This window comes from Mustela nivalis, assembly GCF_964662115.1.
Source record: "Mustela nivalis genome assembly, chromosome: 18".
In the NCBI taxonomy this organism is placed as follows: Eukaryota; Metazoa; Chordata; class Mammalia; order Carnivora; family Mustelidae; genus Mustela; species Mustela nivalis.
The window spans coordinates 13,772,056-13,792,513 of record NC_139037.1 but is presented as its reverse complement, the minus strand read 5'-3'; the positions used below and the strand labels follow the sequence as shown (position 1 = coordinate 13,792,513).

Here is a 20,458-nt window from a genome sequence, read left to right as displayed (position 1 = left end):
TTTGCTTATTTGTGCCTGGGGGGTGTCAAGTTGCGTTGGGTTTGATTCTGGGTTTTCTTGCTTATTTTTTATTTTTATATCATATGTTTATATTTGTGTGAACTTGATTGGCCCTGCTACAAGCATCCTGTATGTAATATATGCCAAGTCCCAGTGAATGTGTCTGGCAGTATTCAGTTTTACAGCCAAAGTTTGGAACTGCTCCTGTTTGTTCTATAGCACATATCAACTGTTAACATTTTCTACAGGTGACCACTTGTGCTCTTTATCTGTCTCACCCCACTATGAAGTCAGTTCCATGGGGTCAAATATTTGTTTCTGTGTTTCTTATTCTATGGCCCCCAGCACCTAAGACAGTGCCTGGCACATGATAGGTGTTCCATCAATGTCAATTGTTGTAGGGCAGAAGGAATGGTGGCTTTTGTACACATTCTGCATGAAGGTGATAAGTCTGATGTATCCTTTTTAAAATTAATTTAATTTGTTTAATTGAGATACAGTTGACATACCCTAAAATTCACTATGTAAAGTATACAATTCATTGGTTTTAAATCAGTCACAAGGTTAGGCAACCATCCCCACTAATTCCAGAATATTTTTACTACTCTGAAAAGAAACCCTGTATGCATGAGCAGTCATTCCCCCACCCCCTCCCTCAGTCCCTGGCACCTACTTCTCCCCTCTCTGTCTCTCTGGATTTGCCAAATCTGGACAGGTGGCATTTTAGAAAGCATTCTTGCCCCATGTGCTCATCCTGCCCTGGTCCTATCTTACCTGCCCAGATACTGAAGCACTTGCAGGAGCAGAAAGACAGCCAGTGCCTACACGTGGAGGAGTATCAGAACCTAGTGAAGGACTTGCGCATGGAGCTAGAGGCTGTGTCAGAGCAGAAGAAAAACATCATGAAGGGTAAACCCAGAGAGGGTGGGGTGTGGAGGGCAGCAGGGAGAGGCAGAAGGAAGCTGGAGCCCTCCTCTGAGTAAGGAGCACTCTGTCCCCTCCCGCCATAGACATGATGAAGCTGGAGCTGGACTTGCACGGGCTGCGGGAAGAGACATCTGCCCATATGGAGAGGAAGGATAAGGAGGTTTCCATCCTGCAAAGGCGGCTGCAGGAGCTACAGATGCAGTTCACAGAGACCCAGAAGCTGGGCTTGAAGAAAGACAAGGTAAGGCAAGAGGAGCTCTCTGGTTAGAACTGCCAACAGGACAGGTGTGAGGCCAGACCTGGTCCAGGGCAGGTTCTGGATCTCTGCACCCAGTGGGATTGCCTGGGGGAACAACACATGAGCATGAGACTGCAGGTGCTTTAGGCCCAGAGGCAGTTCTGAGCACTTCTTTGGGACCTCTCATAGCACATAATAAATAAATAAAACACCATTATCCAGGGACCTTCATAGATATGTTGACTCTACAAGAGGTACTTTCCCAGCCTGCAAGGTAGAGAGTTTGGGACACACTTGCATTGTTCTGTTATGTTTTTGTTTATGCTTGATCGTGGAAAGAAATGCTTTAAATATTGTGTAGTTCTTATTAAGAACTTTAAGTGAATTTCAGTGTATAAAATTACAAATACCTTATGAATATGCATACAGGCAGTTTGAAAATATTAATGGAACTATGCCCTAGAAGATCTGTAGTTCTCAATATAAGTCAACGTCCTGGAAAAGCCTAGGAATAGAAGTAAGGACAGAAATGTTGTAAAACCAATGCAAGCTTATACAGTCAGCGCACTTCCAACTCTACACTTCTATCAGAGATAGCAGAAATCATCCAACTGCTTGACTGGCTGGTCATTCAGGCTCCCAATTTGAAAGTGCAGGGTGGCATCCATTAGTCAAAATGGAAGTGTCTGGAAAGATGAACACACGCAGCCAGGAGTCTGGGTAAACAATTCTGAGTCATTCATATATTCATTCAACCTGTATTTTTGAGCTCCTGTGATATGCCAAGTACCACTCGAGGCATTAAGAATATAATAACACATGCAACATGCTTATTCCTCTGGAGCTCACATTCTAGTACAGAAAGACAGACAATAAACAAATCACAAAACTAATATATAATGTAATGCCAGGTACTGATAAGTTCCTGTTTCACACAGGGTGGTCAGGGAAGGCCTCTGTGATAGGGTGATATTTTGGCAGAGATTTGAATGAAGTGAGGGAGCCACCCAGGCAGAGGTCTTCAGGAAAAATATTCCAAGCAGAGGGAGTAGCAAGGGCGAGAGTCCTCAGGTGGGAATCTGCTTAGAATATTCTAGGAGACAAGCTCAAACCAAGAGAGTTAGGGGTGGCTGGAGGTGAGGTCAAACCAGACCATCAAGAGAATCCCAGGAGGTTGCTGGAAGGATAGTGGCCTTTTTCCAAATACATGGAGCCAGCATAGGGCTTTGAGGAGAGGCAGAACAAGATTGGACTTAGGCTTCCAGAGGGCCCCTTCTGACTGCTGCGTTGGGAATGGACTGACTTAAGGCAGGAAGTGGAGGTTGGAGATTGTGTGATATCCAGGCGAGAGAAGATGGTGGCTGGAGAGGGCTCAAGATAATCTGTACCCAGCTTCCACGGGTAGCTGCTCAGGCCTCTATCAGTGGTCACCCTTTGCTTTCCTCAGCTCCTCCAAGAGAAAGATGAAATGTTGCATGAGCTCGAGAAAGAACTGTCACAGGTTCAGAACAGCCTCATGAAAAAGGAGATGGAGTTGGAAAAGCAGCAACGAATGACAACAGAACTTGAAAGCACCATCCAGGAGGCAAAGCAGGATAAGTCCAGGGAAGAGTGTGGGGCCCTGCGAGCTGAGATCCAGAAGCTGAAGGACAATCTCGAAGATGCCCAACAGCAACAGAAGCTGGCAGGTGAGGCCCCCAGCAGACGGTGTTCCCCACCACACTTCAAACCCTCGCTTAGGGCTAGGGCAGTCCCCCCTCTTTCTCTGAAGGCCACATCCTGCTCCTTTCCCCGCTCCTCACTGCAGACCTTGTCAGGATCTCATGGCACATCTCACAGGGATCACAGCGCCCGCCCGAGCTCCTTCACTCGCCCTTAACTGGGAACTGAACACTCACGCCTGCTGTTTTCCCAGCAGCGTCCTCTGAAGTTCACCTTTCGCCATCACAGGGAGGACAGGGCTCAGAACTTTGCTTCTGTGCTCTGCATTCCTCCCCAACTTCTCCAGGACCTCCGTCACACAATTTATTCTTCCCTTCCTTTAGACACCTTCTCTCCCCTTTATTGCCTCCCAACACATTCTCTCCTGCCTAGCCTGCTCTACGGATCATGTCCTTGCTGCTCTGCTGAAACTACTTTGTCAGAGGTCATTAATAACTTCTTTCCCTGGGCATGGACTTGCCCTTGGGGGGATGAAAACAATCAGAAATTAGGTACTGGTGATGGTTGCACATCTTTGTGAGTATTACAGAAACCACTGACCTGTATGCTTTAAAGTGTTTAATGTTATGTTATGTGAGTTGCATATCAATTTGGGGACGGGGGTGGGAATGTCCATAGCGTGCTCCTTCCCCACCCTCCTGTAACCGTATGTGTCTGAGTGTGGTCTTGGCCTCCCTCCCTCAACAGTTTTTTCCCATCTTTGGAGATCAAACAAGTCCCTTCTTCTTTCACAAATCTCATTCCCTCCTCTGACAGTAGTCATCCATCCCTTAAACTCTGCCTTCCCCCTTCTAGTTTCATTCTTGGAACAACTCCAAAACCTAGAGCCCCAACCCTTACTTGCCCCCTGTGGTCACTCTTGTCTCTAGAGAGTAGCTCCACCTGGGCAATCCACCTTCCCCTCTAACCCAGCATTCCCCAAACTGAACTTCCTCTTCTCTGCTTAGAAAAGAAATTCCTCCTCCTTCTTCCAAGGTATATCATTATTCCTGTATTGACACCATCTTTCGTCCAGCATCCCAGGCTGAAAAATGGAGACAAAGGTGATGTTTCAACAGAAACAATAATAGAAGCTTTAGGAAGTCCTTCTCCTTTTAATACATTTCAATTTTCCTATAATAATCTTTTTGCCAGGTCTCTGCTCAAGAATCCACTAACTTAACTCTAAACATTTCTCTCTTGTCACCCTCGACCCGCAAGGACGACAAGACGCCCCAGTTCGGATGCATCTTCTCTCTCTTTATTTCCGCAAGTCTACACACTTATATACGCTTACATGACCAATCAGCGAGCAGGGTACAGGAGGGAGCGAATCAGGCTGTGCACCTAAACGAACAACTTCACTAGCAACCAATGCTGTTTACTTCCTCTTTGGGCGTTCCGCTTAGTCTCACGAGGCAATCCTAACCTGGCAACTAGCCAGGCGCCATCTTTTAATGGCAGAGGCCGCCCTGGCCAGGGACCTGCCTCTGACACTCTCTGGCTTTCAGAATCTTCCAAAGCCCACTCCTGTCCATGCACTCACTCAGCAGTCTAACAGCACTCCTTCCCACTGTCCTTCCCAGTCAAACCAATCTCTTCCCATCCTCTTCCCACTTGCCTCCCCCATTCCATTCCTATGCATTTGCTCTAATGCTTCCCCCTCTGGAATTCCCTTCCTCCTCCTTATTCCCAGGCCCAGCAGCATCTCTGTCCTTCCGTAAGTCCATCCCCAACTGTTCTCACCCACACTGATCTTGTTTCACAGGAGTTCACGGTGAGTGCACAGTTCACATGACTGGGTTTTCTAGGTCACGTGGGCTGGTTATGTCTCCCTCACGAGACTCTAAAGTCCATTAGGGTCAGGATTTGTCCCTAACGACAGGATGAGTCACATAAGAGATACTGAGCAATTTATATTGATTTGTTTAACTTTAGTCCAGAAGCAGTCTATAGCTGGGGGATAGCTGAAGACAGATGACTTAACAGAGCTCCTTAGTAGTGATAATGAGATGGAGAGAAACAAGAACAGATTGTAAATTGAAATAGGTCACAAATTGAAGGAACAGTCTTTTTAACTGGTCTTATCTGAGAGTCAGATCTTCACGCATGCATATCCCTTCTCCCACACACATGTGCCTGGCTTGTCTGCTGGGTTCTGTAGCTCAGCAAGCCTCCCAGTACAAAGAAGAGACCCTTTTGGCAAAGAATAATCTGGAGGATGCGCAGAGGAAACTGCAAAGCTACCTTTTCCTGGAGAAGCAGAAGACAGAGACCATCCAGGAGCTGCAGAGAGAACTTCAGAAGCTGCAGAAGGATTCCTTGATGGCTGGAGAGGAACTCGCCCCCAACAGGTACCACTGTCTCACTTCCAGGGAGAGGCTCTGTCTCTGGCGAGCCAGTCTGGACTCGGCAGCAGCTGCCTGGGACTGAGGTAGCAAGCCCCGGGCAGCCCGCTCACAATCTGCTAACGCAGACCCTGGAGTCTGTCTTCCTCTTGTCGCCATTTTGCTTTAGGAAGCGGATAGAGGAGCTGACATTGGAACTCTCTGAGACCCGGAAGAAGCTTGAAAATTCAGAAAAGGAAAAGAGGCAGTTCCAGAAGACCACGACTGAGCAGGAAATGAAGCTGAATGAACTGCTAGACCATCTAAAACTCCTTCAACACCAGGTATAATGGGCAAGTAGGCTGCCAGCCCAAGCATCTGCTCTGCCTGAGATTAAATATATTGGTCTTTATTGGGGAAGATGCTACCACCAATCCATTCAAACTAATTTTCCAGCATTTGTGTGAGAAGGCTAAGCCAGCCTATTAGCTCTAGTTCCCACGACCCATAATAAGCATTCTCAAGGGCTAAGCTTAAAAACAGTCAGAGGACAATGTTCGGTTTTTTTTAAATAGGATACAGAACTATCCTTGTCAGTCATTTTAAAGTCCTCAATCTCTGAATTATTCTTTTTGTGCTTTTCTAAGATTTTTTTAAACTTTATTTAAAGAGGGTTTTTTTTTTTAATTGTGTTATGTTAGTCACCATACAGTACATCTTTAGTTTTTGATACACTGTTCCAAGATTCATTGTTTGCATACAACACCCAGTGCTCCACGCAATACATGTCATCCTTACTACCCATCACCGGAATCACCCATCCCCCCACCCCCAGCCCCTCTAAAACTCTCAGTATGATTCTTGGAGTCCACAGTCTCTCATGGTTCATCTCCCCCTCCATTCCCCCCCCATTCAGTTTTCCTTTCCTTCTCCTAATGTCCTCCATGTTATTCCTTTTTATGTGGAAAGATTTGGTAAGTGGGAGAGAAGGTTGTTGCTGTGGGAACTAGATCTATAAATAAAATAAGTTGGTATATCTAATTGAACCAAAAAAATATTGCTGGACATCTGAGGAAACTTTTTTATTATCCATGCTAAATAACTAACGGGTTCCCCTCATATTTATCTCAGCCATTCTCTTTGTCTGGTGAGGGGTGGTGGTTTTGTTTTTTCAAAAATATACAGCCTAAGACTGTCTTTCAGGCCATTCTTTTTAAACAAAACCAAAAAAAGGCAGGATTTTTTATTTATTTGAAAGAGCAAGCAGGGAGCCTGATGCAGGACTCAGTCCCGAGACTCCAGGATCATGACCTGAGCCAAAGGCAGATGCTTAACCAACTGAGCCACCCAGGCATCCTCTTTCAGGCTAGTCTTTATTTCTCAGCACAGGGAGCAAGGCTCTGCCAAAACCAGTCTAACCGAGGAGCTTCAGGAGGTGACAAGATTACTGGAGGAGAAACGGGAGCAGTTGAAAAAGAGCAAAGAACAGGAGAAGTTGCTGGAGCAAGAGCTTGAGACATTCCGACAGGAGGAAAAAAGGAAAGAAAAAATGGTGAGAAGGAGAGTCCAGGGAGGGCTGGGTTCACGAATCCGGGGCAAGACTTGAGCCCCACTGAGCCTGGCAGGATACAGAGGCCATGGGTGCTCAAACCTCAGAAGAGAAGGGAGGGAAGGTAAGAAAGGCAAGGTAGAAGGAGAGAGAAGGCCCAAGACACCACAGGCTGCAGAATGGAGCTGGGGGCGTGGGAAGGAGGAGCAGGCTGCTCTGGGAGTCTGAGGTAACACCTCTTTTCTGGGTTTTGTTCTCTAATGGGGGAGCAGACAAAGGAAAATTTGCGGATGTTGGAGGAGGAAAATGAGAATGTCAAAGCACAGTTAATGCAATGTTCCGCACAACTGGAATCCTCTCTGAGCAAACAAAACGCCTCCCAGCAAGTCATCCAAGAGCTAAACAATGAGGTGAGTTGACAGAAACCCTGAGGGAGTGCAAACGTGAGCCCTGTGACCCTTGACCTGAAATCAGCACTGACCTCTCCTCCCCCACAGAAATGCAGCTAAATGCTCAGCCCACGTGTATCTTGTGGTGCCTTTAGCTCCACTGTTTTCCTCGAAGTGGGGGTAACCCTTCCACAACCATTTGCTCAGTCAAAGAAATATATGTGGAAGGTCTTATTTGATATCTGCTGGATCTCCCAAACTATCTGGGCTTTGGCAGCAATATTCCACAGCAACATTTCAGACCAGAGTTGAGTGAGTCCATCGTTGGGGGCAATTTGCTAGGGAACACTGCCAAAAATAGTGTCAAAGCACAGAAAGGGCATAGAAAGGGAGACAGTCATTTGTCATCACACAAATAAAAATGACAGAAAAGTGTAAATGGCATCTGACATATACAAGGCACCATGCTTGAAGTCAGTCATCATTTATTGACCATCTACTTATGCCCTTCACATGCCTTCCATCTAGTTGACTCCCAAAAAGATAGACATTACACTGATCCTCATTTTGCAGAGGAAAGAAAGGCTGGGGCTCAAGGTAACCAATGGATAAGCAATGAGAGGGACCACCACTTGAACCTGGATCATCTAGCTCAAACACCTAACCTCTTTCCCCTTCATCATGAATGGCAATACTTTCCCGAACTGCATAGATTTCATCTCTCTGCAGGAAACCAATATAGCATCTTGGTAGGTGGTCTCTGTGTTACAAATGAAAGCAGCTCTGATTCCTTTATAATTTAAGAAGAAAATATGTTAATCTTAAAATAGTATGGACTATGCAAAGTATAAGAACAGCGCTGCCAATGGGACTTTCTACTAATATATGGTATCTACTAGCCATATGCGGCTGTTGACTGCTTGGAATATGGCTTTGTATGACGAAGGAACTGAGTTTTTAATTTTAATATTAACTAATTTTAGTTTGATTTAAAGGTAAATAGCCTCATGTGGCTAGTATCTACCATATTAGATAGCACAGAAACTGACATTTCTGGAGTTTTGTCCTCTAGAGATATAAATCTCTCCTTTGCTGTGGTCCAGTGCTGAGGTCTGAGTCACTGAGACCCGTCCCAAGGAACCTCCCTGAATATAAGAGATATTACCTCAGTATTTAATATGGCCATATTATCATGTTTGCCAAAAGAAAGATAGCCATGTAAAGGTGGAAGGAAAAGCACTCATTTCAGAATTCCTTTGATAGAAATCAGGAGACTGCAGGGGTTTTTTGGTGTGTATAAGCATGTTCAACTTTTTAAAAGCATACCTCAAATATAGTAGATGTATTATCAGTTGAAACAGGTTATTGGAAAGAGGCTTAGTTTTGCATTCTAAAATGCATTTTCTTTCATCAATATTCCATATCTCAATTTTTAAAGTTACCAACTGAAGGCAATAGATCTTGAGATTTTTTTTCATCTCTTTGATTCTAGGACATTTTTCCACTACATTTTATAATTAATTACTGTTAATAAGAAAGCTAATTTATTTTACATATTTATTCTGTATTTGGACTTCTTATTGAATTCACTTCTAAGCAGTAATAGTTTTTCAGTTACTTCTTATGGATTTTCTGAGTAGATGATTGTATCTCATTTGTAAGCAACAACAGTTCTCTAAGTCTTTGTAAAATTTTTTGGGGGGGGGGCACCTGGGTGGCTCAGTGGGTTAAGCCGCTGCCTTCGGCTCAGGTCATGATCTCAGGGTTCTGGGATCGAGTCCCGCATCAGGCTCTCTGCTTGGCGGGGAGCCTGCTTCCTCCTCTCTCTCTCTCTGACTGCCTCTATGCCTACTTGTGATCTCTCTCTGTCAAATAGATAAATAAAAAATCTAAAATATATATATATATATATATATATATATATATATATATATATATATATATTTTTTTTTTTTTTTTTTTTTGTCTTATTGCATTGCACAGTACCTACAGTTTGGTGTTCAACATAACATCCTTTTCTTGCTTTAATGTTAATGGAATCCATCTGTTTTGGTATGGTGTTCTTTGTAATATGGTAAATAAAATTAATTAATTCATCCTAATTTTGGCCCACCCTGATATTAGTATGAGTCCTGACAGTGTGTCATGTATTACTCTTTTAAAACAATACTTGGAACGTTCTAGGAAGTAAAATAAGGTCAGTGTGAGTGGAGTGCAGTACTCAAGGAGGATGTGGGCATAGGATGAGAATAGAAAGATAGGTAGGGGTAGACACTGTGGCCTCTGTTAAGCAATTTGGGGTTTTATTCTAAGAGCAATGAAAAGACATTGATGATATTTCCTTAAAGGCACTGGAGAGGTAATTTGAGCTAAGTTTTCAAAGCATAATTCTGACTAATGTGTGGAAATACATTGCAGAGAAGGGTAGGTATAGAAGTGAGGGATCCGGTTAGGATGTTATTGCCATTCAAGCGAGCATAGCATCAGTGAAGACAGAAGTTAGCAAATTCATGATGTGTTTTGGCAACGGAGTTGACCAGACTAATGATGGACTGAATGTGAGAGGAAGCAAGGAATCAAAGATGACTTAGAGAAACTCACCCATAAAACCATCTAGGCCTAATGCTTTTGGCAAGGGGGAGAGTACATCTTTATAAGAACTTTTATTAAAACTCCTTGATTGTATAATTTATAAATATGTATATATTACAGATTTTTAATATCTTTCTCCAAGCTAAACCACTGATGTTAGAGAAGTTTAAAATAAAGTCTCCAAACTCCAATGGACTTTTGGTTCATAACAGCCTTCCCAACTTACCTCTTTTCTCAAAAAAAATACTGCTCCTTTCTTCCCCAGATTTCCCTATGATTTTGCCACTGCTTCTTTGTGCCAGATTATAGTCCACTTTCACTCCCAAATAAACCCATATTTTGCAGGAAATTTTAAAAAATAAAAACAATAAATAATACAAATAATAAATGATATATACTTATTACATATAAATAAATAACAAAATAAAATAATTAAGCTTCTGTTTTAGCTTTTAACATCCCTGTGATTTATGTCACCACCTTTCTTTATGTTATCCCACCTCTGTGATGACATTTCCTGATCTGGCTACCAATTATCAAGAGCTTACAGTGAATTGCAATTTCTTCAGTGATTCCTCTGGTTTATTGGGCAGACCCAGGTGACTCCATGTTTTCAGAAGTTCCCAAAAAAGATGCATTTCTTTTTCCAGAAGACCAAATTATTTTATCTTTCGGAATGGTTTCCTTCCCGGCACATGTAAATATAGAGTCAAAAGTATAATCTGACACTTCTTATCTCACCATTTCCTAGACTTGAAGATATTCAAAATTCCATGTAAAAAAATAAATAAATTTCAAGCCTGGAGCAGTTACTGAAGGAAACCCAAATGTGTGTGTTTCTGTGTAGATGGCTACATAGAGGATGTGGGTGTATTAAAATACCAAAGAACAGATAAAATACCAAAGAACCGAAGCTGGAAGTAGATCTCTGCCTTGTACTTAAAAGTATTTAAAAACATGTCCTGTTACTTAGCATGTTCAGGACCAAACTCACAGCTGTATAGTAATTTTTACCTTACTAAGCCCTTTTTACCTATATAACTTCATTTGATCATCACTAAAATTCTATGAAACAGTTGAAAGTAACTGGTTTGCAGAAGAGGAAACTGAGGCTCAGAGCGATTAAATAAATGAAAGAACCACAGCCTCTAACTGCAGATCTCAATTCTTTTTAACTATAGCGTGAATACTCATTACTAAGTTTAAGACACCAACTTCAGTTTTTAAGCATGTTTTATCAGAACTACATGTTCAGTGCATCCCTAATTCCAAACATTGCCCTAAAAAATAATTCATTCAGTCAAAAACAATTATTTAGTATTTACTGAGCACATATTATATAACATGCCGTGAGCTATAGGCAGTGGAGATACAGCAGTGAAGGAAGTGCATACAGTCCTGTTCTCATGGTGCATCGAGTATAGTGGACTAGGTCAGGAACTAAGGAAGGTATAAAATGTACAAATGAAATATTGTATCATGGTTCCTGACCTAGAACTGAATTCCAAATCCTTATTAAAGGCTATAGATTCTGTGAAAGGGATTATTCATGTACTTAATACATCAAAGCCCAGTACTGCCAGTACTCCTTGTATGGGGGGGCTGCTAACTTAGAAGGGGAAATGTGGGGAGAAGCATATTGAAGAGCCTGGGAAGGCAGCTGTTCCTTTTATAACAGTGAGGGAAGGGTGGAGGCCTTATCACAGACTGCTCTGCATGTTAGTGCAGAGAGAAGAGAGCCTCGCTCTTGTCCATTTCCTGTAGACACAGAGAATTCCTCTGTAGCCATGAACCTTGATAGTGATGTTCTCCCTCCTAAAGCTAGTCCTTCAGAAGGATGCCTTAGAGAGTCTGCAGGTCCAGCTGGAGAAGGCTGTGCACAAGGAGAAGCAATATCTGCAGACCATGGTCTCTAAAGAAGCCTATGAGGAACTGTCCCGAAAGTCAGTTGCATGCCAAGATGACCTGACACAAACTCTCGAGAAGGTAAGCCACACCCGCTCTTCTCCAGGGCTGTTTGAGGCAAAGAAATGTCCGAGTAGCCTGGAAAGTGCAAGAGTCAATTCCCCGCACAACTGGCTGTCACCAGGACCTCTGCAAACTCTTGCCTGAGCTAGGATGTCCTTCCAGGGAAGGCCTGCCTCCTTGTAGTGAGGATTCGTTTGGGGGGAGAAAGGGAACACAAAGAACAAGGCCAAATCTAACAACTCTTTCTGCCCACAGATGACCCGGGGCGGGGGGGGGGGGGTGAAGCAATTTGTGCTTCACCCAGTGCCAATCGGGCCTAGCTGATCAGTTCAGAGAAATGGAAAAAGAGGACATTGGGTAGGGGAATGAGGGTGTAGCAAATCAACCCCTGTCACTTCCCACCCCTCTCTGGGACACTAGGCAAGTGAGCAGGTGTCTGTGCTACCCTGAACAAGGGATGAGCATGGACGGGAACCCTTCTCCATTCGGCACTCAGTAGAATAGGCCAAAGAACTGTGACAGCCATTCTTATCCCCTTTGTCTTTATGGAAGCTCAATCATACGACCTCAGAGACCAAGAGCCTGCACCGAAGCTTGGCACAGGCCCAAGAGAGGAAAGCTCAGCTGGAAGATGAAATCCTTGCTTACGAGGAGAGGATGAAAAAGCTCAACATGGAACTAAAAAAACTGCAGGGCTTCCAACAGCAGAGTGAGCTAGAGGTGAGGAGCAGCCAGGAGCTTAGGCTGTCTTCCTGTTCCAGGTCCCCAGGGTTTCTTCTCCTCTCGCCCGGAAAGTCCTTAGTGCAGAGCCATTCCCTTTGACGGAAAGGTTCCCTCCACTTGCGGGCTCTGGGAGCTTAAGGCAAAGGTGGTAACAGTCAGAGCAGGGGCGCCCTCTGCTGGTACTGAAAGTAAAGTGCCCCCCCAAGGAGTCGCCCCAAGTCAAGAAAGCCGCTCTCCTGCCTTGTCACAGAGGCTCTGGGCTCAAGGCGGGCAGCCGGCCAGCCGGGGTCTCCCTCCTCACTTTGTGCCCCTGAGCAGGTTCAAGCCTTCGACAAGAAGCTGGAGGAGATGAGCAACCAAGTGTTGCAGTGGCAGAAGCAGCACCAGAGTGACCTCAAGATGCTGGCAGCTAAAGAAGAGCAGCTCCGGGCTTTCCAGGAGGAAATGGCCACCCTGAAAGAGAACCTCCTGGCAGATGAGAAGGAGGTGGGCACTCCTCAGCTTCTGGTCACTTCCTCCCAGACCTCCCAGCCCATCCACAACCACCTGGATACTAGACCAACGTTGGTGGGGGTGGGAGTGCCTAAGAGCAAGGAAATGATACCTCTAGCCCACTCTATTCAGTACAAGGTAGGGTCTGGGTGCTCTAAGGCCCACAGCAGTTTTCTCAACCCAACTATCTTCCTGTGCCTTCACTGATAGAGGTAGTGAGCAGAACAAAGGCCCATTCCAGAGAAGACTGCCATCTCCTGATCAGGTATACCAGCTGTCCCTGACTTAGATAACGCCCAGGGCAGTCCTCCTCCAGAACCCATCCTGACATTTTCACTTACTCTGCAGTAGAATCTGCTAAGAGATCTTCGAGCATGCCTTATGCCCCTGTCCTGGAGCAGTGAAGTTCACGGCGGGTGGCCACAGATATCTTGGTTTAGCCACAAGGCCTTTGCTTGTATTAGGAAAAAAAAAAAAAAAAGGCAACCATTACTCAAGATATTTTTTCTTCCATCTGTTAAAATATTGGCTTAATATATTGCTTTTTTAAAACAAAGATGTTTTAATGCCTTTGCCCAAAAATCATTATTGTAAGTATACACATCTACTTTGTCTCTACTATAAACAGTGCCCTGCTCAGTAATGTCATCTTTGTGTGCATGCACTATTAGAGGCGAGATGCTGCTGTGTCAGGTCCAACTCTGGCCTAGGGGTTAGACAGCAGAACCAATGTTTCTTCTTCCAGGAAGAGAGAAGAGACCTGATTTGGGAGTAGGGAGGTGACAGGCCTGTGCTTCGCACCCCTCTCCCTAACAATCTCATTTTCTTCTCGTACCAAAGCCCTCTAGTGTGCCCCAGCGGTCTGTGACTAAAGACACCTGTAGGCTACGCCGAGAGAATGATCAGATTATGTCCAACATGGAGCAATGGGCAAAAGAGCAGAAGTAAGTAAGGAATTAAAAAGAAAGGCAGGGTCCCAAGGCTTGGGCTGAGCTGAGAAACTGCACATATGCCAAAGAATAGTGTCACATTCTCACACACACACACACACACGCTGCCTTCTAGGGAAATGAATTCAGTGATAGCTCACATTCAGGAGCTGGGAATAAGATGGAGGGGCCTCAACTTTTCAGGCAGAATCGGGAAGACCTGCTGACTTAGAAAGAGAGCAGCCCCATGATAAAGAAGATGCTCTGCTGCAGGTCAAATTTCCTCTTCCAAACCTGGAATCTGGCTTCCCTGCCTAGATCCCTTGAACTCACTGAGATCACGGTGATTTTGCCTAGTAATTGAGAATGGAAGGTTCCCTCAACTGCCAGATGCTAGGGAAGCTCTAGCTTGGGGAGTGGGTGATGAGCTGGGGTCTAGGGCTCAGCGGACGCCTTGCTGAGAACGCCAGCCTCCCAGCCAGCCAGCTGTGCTCTTCTCATGGGGGGGGGGGGGTTCTTTTATGGATTTTATTACAGGATCGCCAATGAGAAACTAGGAAACAAGCTCCGTGAGCAAGTCAAATATATTGCCAAGCTGACTGGTGAAAAGGAGTAAGTCATCCCACACCACCCAGGCTGCTGCTTGGGCCCTAAGGAGAAGGGCCAGCCACAAGCCAGGTCTGGGTTTATCCTTAGATACATGCATCTGACCTCAGGAAAGTGCTGGTACTATGGAAAGATTCTGGGTCATGAATCTGCATTTATGTGACCATGGGCACATCACCTCTTTGGGTCTTCCCTCATCAACAATATGGAAAGGGGTTACTAATCTCTATGCCATGCCCCTTCCCACTGTCACCTCCTGTGATTCTCAGAGGACCAAAATGCTAAGAAGGAAACAGGAACTGAAAGGCAGGGTAGAGGCTAAGGTGCTGTAACAAAGAGACCTCCAAATGAAGGAACATAGAACATGGAAGAACCATCCCTAGGAAGTGAATAGTCCGGGTTGGTGGGGTTCCTCTGTCCCACGTGGTCATTTGGGGACCAAAGTTTCTTCTACTTGTTGCTCTACCTTCTCCTATGGCCATGCTTCATCCTTACGGTCAAAGGTGGCTAATCAGACGGTAGTGTAGGAGGAGTGCTGGAAGTTTGGGGACAGAGAGGAAAGTATGGATGTCTAAAATCAAGATTTCAGAGATGGGATAGTCACAGATAATGACAAGCTTTCGGGCAGTGGCTCCCAACCCTCTGACAGGGAACACTTAGAAAATAACCACATTTGTTTGGCACAGTGGAAGAATTTGGGATGTGTTGTTTGAGACAAGTTGACCAACCAGTGGCTGCCCCAAGAGCTGAGGGTGTCCACATCTCAGCACACATGGAATCCACTCATCAGCCTCAGGTGGAAAGCTCTGTTCTGAGCTGTGACCATAGGATGGTGTCAGACTTTAAGGAGAGGACAGATCATTGAAATACAGAAGTCGAGGAACTGAGAGGCTTGGATAGAATGTACAGGATGTTGAAGGCATTGGAAATGCTGACAGGAGTGGACCAGAGAGAGTGGCAGAGAGCCAGGGAATGAGAGCATGGTGAGGACCCCACCTCCAGGCCCAGTGGCTAATGAAGTGTGGCAGTGACATGAGGGACTCCAGGGGTGTCTCCAACACTGGCCAGGTTTATAGAGAGCAAGAGGGCAAAGCCCAGGCCCGTGGAAGTTCAGAAAGAATTCTTTGATTTCCCTCTAGAATAGACCACGAAGTTTTTCACTTGGATGAAAGCATTTTCTGAAAGGGATTAGCTAAAAAAGAAATTGTAAAAAACCTGAAGGAAACAGAGCATTTTAGAAAAACAGAACTTTTTCTTATAGTATGCCAAGTTCGAGGAATTTCTGTTTCACAAAGAACTCATTCCTGAGTTTGAACCTATTTGAAGAAAAGCCATCTTTTAATAATAATAATGACACAAATAATATTTATCTGTTACACGTGCAAGGCACTGTTCTAAGTGCTTTATATGTATTAATTTATTTAATCTTTATGAGAACTCATGAGTTCAGTACCATTAAAATTCCCATTTATGGATGAAGAAAGAGAGGAACCCAGAGGCTAAATAACTTGTCCTTGGCCTCATGAATAGTAAATGGCAGAGCCAGAATTCCAACTTGCGGTGTCTGGTTCCAGAGCCCCTGGTCCCCCACTGCCCTCAACATTGGTTTGGAGAAATATGACCAGTAATGGAGCCCTAAGAGATATGCTAAGTTCTTTCACCTCACCTACATCACAGCCACCATTTCTTAATCCATAAAATGGGGACAAGTTACTTACCCAAGCTCTCAACAGAGCTGGGATTCCCTGGGCTCTTAACCTTCTAGCAAAGGGAAGGGAAAGAACTTGGCTTTGGCATCAGAACTAGATGAGAGTGTTTCCCAGGCACATGGGATTTTTCATGACAGCCTTCCAGCTCTTCCGATCAAATTTCCATCATTTGCCAAACTGGAGCTTTATATGAAGCATAAAAGGCAGATCAGACTCAACTGTCCCCATCTGACAGATATGAAAACCAACCCTGAGCTGACATGATGCAGTGGCTCAGAAGTACTGGTTTGGGGCCCATCCTGACCCTGGGCCTGGGCTTCTTCCAATGGATACACATAGGCCTCCATCTCTATGGAACATGAGAGCGCCAGTTCTGAAAGGACTTGGATGTCACTGGCCCTCCTTCCTGTGGCGCCTTTATCTGCCCTTGATAAAGTGGGGAACAAAGATGCTGAAGCAGGGCGCCTGGGTGGCTCAGTGGGTTAAGCCGCTGCCTTCGGCTCAGGTCATGATCTCAGGGTCCTGGGATCGAGGCCCGCAACGGGCTCTCTGCTCAGCGGGGAGCCTGCTTCCCTCTCTCTCTCTCTGCCTGCCTCTCTGTCTACTTGTGATCTCTCTCTGTCAAATAAATAAATAAAATCTTTAAAAAAAAAATAAAAAGATGCTGAAGCAGACCAAACAACTCCTGTTCTTCCCTCCTTCCCCAGCCACCTCCACAATGTAATGGTCCATCTGCAGCAAGAAAACAAGAAACTGAAGACTGAGATAGAGGAGAAGAAGCTGAAAACCGGGCACCCAAGGCTATACACCAAAGCCCTGGGCCCGAGCAAGACGGAGCCCATACAGAAGGGAAAAGTGTGTGCCACCTTGGGCTGGAGGGGGACGACCCAGGACATGACCCAAAGAATGGACATCACCAAGTTTGTTGGGATACCCCACTGTTCCGGTATGTCTGCCATTTGTCTTCTGCTACTTACATGATACTGTCTTTCTTAGTCCCATGGTTCAAAAAAATAGCAACAGCCTGGTATTATTTCTTAAGAAGAGATCATTAGATTGGGAACTCAAAGTAGGAACTGGGAGACAGAATTTCTAGCTACTCTGGACCAGAGATCACTCTTTCCTCACTTGCTGAGGGAAGAGGTGAGTGAATTAAGGCTTGTTCTGATCTAAGACTCTTTGATGATAGCCAAGTGCCTCATATCTCAGACCTATCCCTTCCCCTGACCCAGTCCCTCTTGGGAAGTGTGGGGACAAGAGGGAAACAGCCAGAATAAACATCTTCCTTCTATAATGTGTTCTGAAAACCCAACAAGAACACCCTGATCCCTGTATAGCCTGGATCCATAACTACCTTTTCAGACCCCATATTACCCCAAAGGGAAGAAGTTACCCCACAACTGAGCTGACCAGCCATGAGGCCAGTCCTTGAGGAATCATCTCATTAATTTCTCCTCAAATCAAGATTGTCATTTCCTCCCTGTTCCCTCAGGTTCCTCATATTGCTAGAATCATCACCTTGCCCTGGGCATCATTTCCACGTACGTTTTTCAGAGGACAGTGATTTTCCACCCCTCTCTCTTGACCTGGATCAGCTCTTACAGGAATGCATCAAGGCCCCTGCCTATTTTGCAAGATGCTAACATTTTATTGAGTTTTGTCCACTTTCTGCAGTGGAGTGAGCATTGGAACCATACTACCATCTCCAGACCCAAATTCTAAAATAAAGACATGAGCATAGCAGTCTCCATGAGCTCTTGGCGTCTTGCAGACATCTCTGTCCCCTCCAGCCCACAGCAACATGTTCATCCCTGTTTTCTCTGGATTCTAAAAGACTTTCATATATACGAGAAAGCCATAATTCTCGAAGCAAGTTTATTTGGATTATTTGGATTCGCTTTTAAACCAACAATAGATAATTAGCTCCCCCTTTATTTTTTCTATGTGCCTGGAATGCAAGAAAAAAAACCTTAAAAACCTCAAAAAGGAAAGACCCAAAAGAAAGGCAGAGACATGAGTGATGCATTTTCTGAACGGAGAAGGGACATAGCCATCCGCTTTCTTTCCGCCATATTGCATTTCTCCTTTAACAATTTTATTTTTCTCCCCAGCCAGCTCAATACAATTCCATTACAACAAACTCCAAGGACAGCTAAACTATTTTATTGTGGTAGGATTTTGTTAAACTGAATACATGTCTGGAATTTATATTCTTGGTCTGTAGGAAATTAGTTACTAAGGTAAAGTAAGAGAAAGAAATGGAAGCGTTTGTGTCTAGGTGGTGGGGGGCGCAGGAGAAGTGAGGAAACCCACTAGCTGGTAAAGATTCTTAAATATTCTTGCCTCCCTCCCCAGCCAGACAAAAGCCAAGACATGTTACATATAGCATGTCCCTGCCAGTACTTGGCAAGGGCAAATAAGGAAAATGCAGCATTGGGGCAGGAATGATGGGCTTCTCTGGTAGTCTCCGCTGCGACAGTTGTTGTCTGATTGCTTGTGCTTATTTTTGACTGTGTATCCCCATCAGGTTTAGAGTAAGGATATATTTTCCAGAGGAAACAAAAAGTGAAGAACCTGGTAGTAATGAAATGATTTCCTGCTTCTGGCCTGTGGCCCATTTATTCAAACAAAATTTCAACGTCATTAAAATCCCCAATACAGTCTACTGGGGAAAAAAAAAAAGCATTTTGACCCTCTATTTATGAAAATGTGTCATATTTACTGGTTTGGACAGTAGTAGCTGGATACTTTGAATGTGGTACATTTTTTCAAAGTTATCTTTCCCTTCTTGCGGGGTCATTCCACCAGAGCAGGGCAGGTAGTGAGCTATGGGGAGCAAAGGAGCAGCAGAGTTAGAAAAACATGGACATGTCACCTAGCCATCTGGCCTTGCAAGCCCAGCCAGGGAGATCTGATGGGGTAGAGGGGTTGAACTTAGGGAAATGTAGTTTCTCTAAAGATAAGGCAAAGGCCAGAAAAGCTAACCGTAATTCTTTAAAAAAATAAATAACCAAAGGCGTTTCTAAAAAGTAATTTGAATAGCTAATAATAGAAATGGTCTCTATGATACAGTAGTGCTGGTTTCATGTCATTATACATTTCCCAAACCCATGGAGTATGTAACATCAGGAGTGAACCCTCACGTAAAGTCTGGGGTCTGTAGGATAATGTGTCAGTGTAGCTTCATCGAGTGTGACAAATGAACCGGTCAGGTAGAGGATGTTGTTAGTGGGGAGGCTGTGCTTGTGGCGGGTGAACATCTCAGTACTTCCTGCTCAATTCTGCTGTGCACCTACAACTGCTCTAAGAAGTAACCAAAGGAAGGAAAGAAAGAGTTACAAAGCTAGGACTAACTTTAGCCAAGGGGATTTTCAGTAAAGTGTGTGCTTTGGCCACCCAATGGGAAGATGTCACTCAGATTCCGATACCTGGGACACACAGAATCCTTTGTAGCAGATCCTCTTCTGCCCACCGGAGTATAACTTCCTCCCCCAAGCTGAAGAAACCCAGAGCAGACATCAGACACTGCAACCTGCCTAAAGGGAAGGAGGAGCTCTCTGCAACCACCATGGTGCCCCATAAGCACTTGGCTTCTGAGGCTTCTCTACACAGCCCAGCTGAGGAGGAGGCTTCCTGCCATAGATAGGACCTGGCAGGCAAGCTCTGGGGTCCTTAGAATGAGCCCCCATCTCAGCCTGAGACCCTCAAATGCTGACATCTTTAATGTGTCTAAAGTGCCATTACCATCACCTAGGCATTTACGGAGAGATGCACGTGACTGAGAGCAAGAGGAGGCGCCCATAAAGGTGTCCAGTTCAGCGGCCTCGCTGTTCCCTCACACCAGGAAGCCTGAAGGCCACTTTTCAGAACCCACTTCAGGGCTGTTGTCACAGACATGCTTTTTTATCTCTGGGGGCAAAAATTGGTTATTATCTGAGGAAGAGTGGTAAGAATCAGAGTATAAAGCTGGAAGGAATTTTAAGGTGGATCTGAATGGAAAAGGTCCATAAATTAAAGAAAACATTAGAGACAGAAGTCCAGAGAGACTTGTGCAGAAGTCCCAATGCCAAAGAAGATTCAGGAAGTGCTGGGCAGGGACCCTCCCCAAACAGCCTGTGGCACCTGTATGTATTCCTTGTTTTTAAATGAGAAGGCTGGGTTGACCCATGGTTTCCATAACCTCTGGCTTCATTTTTGTGACCTAGGGAACGTGAAGGTAAGCTCGTGGCCAAGGTCACAGCCTTTTACTAACAAAGCCATATTCACTGAAACGGCAGTTTTTGCCCTGTTCTGATGCATCCCTAGCCC

The 20,458-nt window shown here is 44.8% G+C and overlaps 1 protein-coding gene across 5 annotated transcripts in view; it reads left to right on the top strand.

Moving 5' to 3' along the window:
- PMFBP1 (polyamine modulated factor 1 binding protein 1) overlaps positions 1-17,893 on the top strand; it is a 322,125-nt gene extending 304,232 nt beyond the window's left edge. For 4 of the 5 annotated variants that reach the window (XM_082712324.1, XM_082712325.1, XM_082712327.1 and 1 more), the window contains 14 exons: positions 783-909; positions 1,011-1,168; positions 2,613-2,853; positions 5,031-5,220; positions 5,384-5,537; positions 6,578-6,745; positions 7,015-7,152; positions 11,545-11,709; positions 12,244-12,411; positions 12,733-12,900; positions 13,747-13,850; positions 14,373-14,447; positions 16,858-17,096; positions 17,643-17,893. In XM_082712324.1, the coding sequence (XP_082568450.1) occupies positions 783-909; positions 1,011-1,168; positions 2,613-2,853; positions 5,031-5,220; positions 5,384-5,537; positions 6,578-6,745; positions 7,015-7,152; positions 11,545-11,709; positions 12,244-12,411; positions 12,733-12,900; positions 13,747-13,850; positions 14,373-14,447; positions 16,858-17,096; positions 17,643-17,659 (2,112 nt within the window). In that variant the 3' untranslated portion in view covers positions 17,660-17,893. The remainder of the gene's footprint in view (positions 1-782; positions 910-1,010; positions 1,169-2,612; positions 2,854-5,030; positions 5,221-5,383; positions 5,538-6,577; positions 6,746-7,014; positions 7,153-11,544; positions 11,710-12,243; positions 12,412-12,732; positions 12,901-13,746; positions 13,851-14,372; positions 14,448-16,857; positions 17,097-17,642) is intronic. The other variant, XM_082712326.1, reaches the window with a different exon arrangement.
- Positions 17,894-20,458: the final 2,565 nt, after the last annotated feature.